We start from the raw sequence: 4210 nt of genomic DNA, 5'->3' as shown, positions 1-4210 counted from the left end.
ATTTTGGAAAAAAGTTCCTGTGGCATTTCAAGAGGCCGGTATTTACCGTTTTTTTTTGTATTTGGACTATTTAATTAGCCAAATTCAAAACATTTAATTTTTAATCTTCGAGACAGCTCTGGTTTTTATATCATCAATTCATAATGCCTTAAAAATATATTAAATTAGCAAATACCTATAAAACAGACCAACCTTTACTATTCTGTTAACTTTAGGTCCTCTCTTATCAAGAAACAGTATGAAGACACTTGCAGCGTTACTTTTAGCTAAAGTAATTTCTTTATTTATTCTTTTTGTTGTTTGTACCTAATAGAACTGCAATGACAATAATTTTACATTATTTTACTGAAGTCGTTTTCTTGGCTCAATTCTGGAGTAATGGTGAAACAGCATCATTAGAGAAAGACCAAGATTGTCCACTTTGTACGGCCGACGACTACAAACCTGTTTGTGGTATTAATGGAAAAGGCAATAAAAAAACTTTCTCAAATAATTGTGAAATGAACCGATACAACTGTTTGCAAGGAGACGGTGAGCAGTAAAATAAAAATAAAATAAAGTGAATATGTTTAAGAAGAGAAAATGGTTTGGTTTGTTTCACAATTGTATTTTTTTGTACTTTTCCGAATGTAAAAGAACGATAAACAATATCAATTCATTAATTTTATCCCACGCATAACTAGTGAAATTTGCAATAAATTATGTTATTATAAAATAATTCGAAGTGGTCTGTATTCTGTCGAAACTGCCAGACGCGGATCGCGATTTCGATCTTTTTGGATCTCATCAGCGCGTCGCAGGCAGCTCCGACAGAACACAGACCAACTTTTACCTGCTGTCTTAACAGTGCGTTTCAGAAAATACTACAAACGGCACAGTGAACGCCCTCTGTAGCACGATGCTACATTATATTAAGTTAAACATTAGCACAAGTTAAATTTGAGTACGCTACTTTTAAATAATAGGGATAAGATGGATCTGCTGCAAGACAAACGGAGTTTATCAAATAAATTGGATACATTGGTGAAATTGGCCGTCATTAAATTTAGCTGAAGTGAACATCTACACCTATATGAAGATTGGAAAATGGCTCGAACCCCAACGCCAAAACACGACACTGTAGTCAAAGAATACAGACCCAAAGAAGTCCACATGAGTGGGATTTGGTGTCGCAGTAGTATGCTCAGTTCTAACTGCGACCGTAGGAGTCGCATGGTCGAAATAGGCAGGCTGCAGATGGAATTGTCAGCAGTCGCTGGCCATGTGTCGATCAGAGTAGTTATGAGTAGTGGTGCACATAAAAATTTTTTCTTTCGGGATGAAAAATATTTTAATTAGTAGCTGATTATTATGAAAATGATGTTCAAAATTTACATTTCAGAGAATAGCAACAGTCAGAATAGAAAATATTGATAATGATAAAACATTATAAAATGGCAATTACACTACTATCAATGGAATTGTTTATTCTCAACCAATATTTTTTTTGTAATTTTGTTGTATTTGTTAATCAACATTTAATATCATTTGAGAATTAAGAAATACATACTAAATTTCGATGCGCAAAGGGCAGATAGCCGAGTAAACTGTTGCTATTCTCTGAAATGTAAATATTGAACATCATTTTCATAATAATCAGCTACTAATTAAAATATTTTTCATCCTGAATGAAAAAAAATTTTATGCGCACCCCTACTCATAACTACTGTGGTCGACGCATGGCCAACGACTGCTGATAATTCCATCTGCAGCCTGCCTATTTCGACCATGCGACTCCTACCGTCGAACTGAGCATTCTACTGCGGCACCAAATCCCACTGATGTAGGCTTCTTTGGTTCTGTATTCTTTGCTGTAGTTGTCCGAAGCACTTTTCGGTAACAAGGTTACCTTCTTCAGGGACTGAAGTGAACTAAACCTAAAAGGGAGCTAATCCTAATTTATACTAATAATTGTTAAGGTTCAGGAAACCACGGCTCAATGACAACAAGGTTAGTGTTCAATGGACCTTAACAATCACAAAAGTAATTAAACTAGACTAAATAGCGGAGATCCAGGGATAGGACCGTTGTTGTTAAGTTTTCTAAGAAAGGAATTTTATCCTTAGGGTTACTTGAAAAGTTGGGGATATATGAAATTAGCTGTAATGACTGTAGTAAAAAATATATTTGACAAACTAGGCGCACAATCAAAACTAGATTTAAGGAGCATTTAGCTCATGCACGGTTTGGTAGAAGAAAAATCTAGTCTTGCCAAACATTTTCTTACTGAAGGACATAATATTAATATTAAAAATCTTATGTTAGTTAGGGAGATTGGGAATAATTAATTTTGTGATTGTTAAGGTCCATTGAACACCAACCTTATTAGTATAAAATAGGATTAGTTCCCTTTTAGGTTTAGTTCACTTCAGTCCCTGAACAAGGTAACCTTGTTACCGAAAACTGCTTCGGACAACTTGACGTTGGGGTTCGAGCTATTTTGTTTTGTTCCATCTACATCTATGACAAAATAAACAATGACTTTTTCTGATCATTGTATCTATCTCAAGCAAACATAACATGTACCTTAGTAATTTTAAACTCTTGCATAAATATAATAAAGGAAAAAATTTAGACCTCTTTGAAACCCTAAAAATATCGAAAGCTAAACGCATTGCAGCCAGATAACTTTCTCATTATTCCACTTTTTAAATATATCATCTGGGAGCATTCAGTATTTAAGTTATATTTTGTTTTCCAGGGTGACAGTCAAATAATTAAACAACTTTATGTGCTTTTGATCTTTATCTCTTTTGAAAATGGTATAATAACCGAAACGACCGTCAAAAATTAAAATACAATTGTGAAACAAACCGAACCCAATTCACTGCATTTCAAATTCAAAGTAAAGTGCATTACGAAGTAACTATAAAGATTTAGTATCATTATCTAAGGCAGTTTTTTGTAAAACCTAACCTCAATATTTTTTTGCAGATTACAAATTGTCCAGCAATGGCGTTTGTCCAGGTAAGATAAAAAGTAAATTCTGTGACGTTTATAAAAACGGTAAAAACTTTGACAATAGCTCAACTAAAAGTAAAATAAAGAATAAAGAAACGATAAACCATAAACCATTTTTAACAAGATGGAGGAGTTTTCTTTTCTGATGACTTTTCTATCATGTTGGTTCGAACAATAACAAATACCTTTCTCCCAACAGAAGTTGCACAACCAGACAGAAAGACGGGACCGAGTGCCATATTAAGAAAAGAATGATAACCGTGTTCATGGAATAGTATAAGTACGTAAAAACGACAAATAATTAGATTCCATTTTTCCCCTTGCAGTAATAGTACGTGGAGCAATCAGTGACAAAACGGGTGAAATAAACTTTATCATCATCATCATCATAAGATCGTCAGTCCTAAGACTAGTTGAACACACACTTCCACTTTTTCCTATCCTGAGAAAATCCTCGTATTTCCCTAAAACTAGAACAATTTGTGACCAGTAATCTAATCTAGGTCTACCTCTAGTCCCTTCGTGCCTAAGAAGGTATCTTACCTAACCTACCAACCTAACCTAACCTAACCAGCCTATCTCCCCTACTTTCCGTTGACATCTATAGTAACATCCAACCTAACCTAACCTAACCTAACCAGCCTATCTCCCCTATTTCTAGTTGACTTCCATAGTAACATCTGTTTTCTCCTCTCCATTCGTTTGTAACACCACATTTCGAACGCTTCTAAATTTTGTGTAGTAAATAGATTTATTTCACCCTTCTTTGGCTCCAATTGTTCTGTTTTATAAATAATACCTCATTTAAAATGCTTTTCTTATCTTACAGATATTTATAAAACTTACGAAGACAAACACAATGACAACAACAATTTTCTAGTACAAGAAGTTAACAGCATTATTTTGGATTGACAAAATAAGATTACATGTTTCGAATTAAATAGCTAGATTTTTTAAAAGATGTTTTCTTTATTCTTAAATGATAAGGTGATGATGAATTGTAAAGGTTTAAATAAAGAATGAGTAGCTTCGATTGAAAGTTGTTATCAGTCTTAATCTAATTTCATTTAAAGAATAATTTAGCGTTACGTTAAAATGAGCTGTTTTCTTAATCTACATTGGATAATTTTTATTTCGATTGTTTAAGATAATGAAATGATAAAGTTATCAAATCGTCTGCACGCTTTCGGTTAATTAAACTAAAAAAAAA

At 33.4% G+C, this 4210-nt stretch overlaps 1 protein-coding gene across 1 annotated transcript; it reads left to right on the top strand.

Annotated features, from left to right (window-relative positions):
• The first annotated feature begins 320 nt into the window (after nt 1-320).
• LOC108736542 lies at nt 321-3981 on the top strand. The gene is made up of 4 exons (XM_018469005.2): nt 321-531; nt 2974-3006; nt 3200-3280; nt 3830-3981. The coding sequence occupies exons 1-3, from the start codon at nt 321-323 to the stop codon at nt 3253-3255; spliced, it is 300 nt and encodes a 99-aa protein (XP_018324507.1). The 3' UTR covers nt 3256-3280; nt 3830-3981.
• Nucleotides 3982-4210: the final 229 nt, after the last annotated feature.

The sequence above is a fragment of the Agrilus planipennis genome, unplaced genomic scaffold (assembly GCF_000699045.2).
Source record: "Agrilus planipennis isolate EAB-ADULT unplaced genomic scaffold, Apla_2.0 scaffold130, whole genome shotgun sequence".
Lineage (NCBI taxonomy): Eukaryota > Metazoa > Arthropoda > Insecta > Coleoptera > Buprestidae > Agrilus > Agrilus planipennis.
Note: the sequence above shows the minus strand (reverse complement) of the source record. Positions and strands in the feature narration are given on the sequence as shown.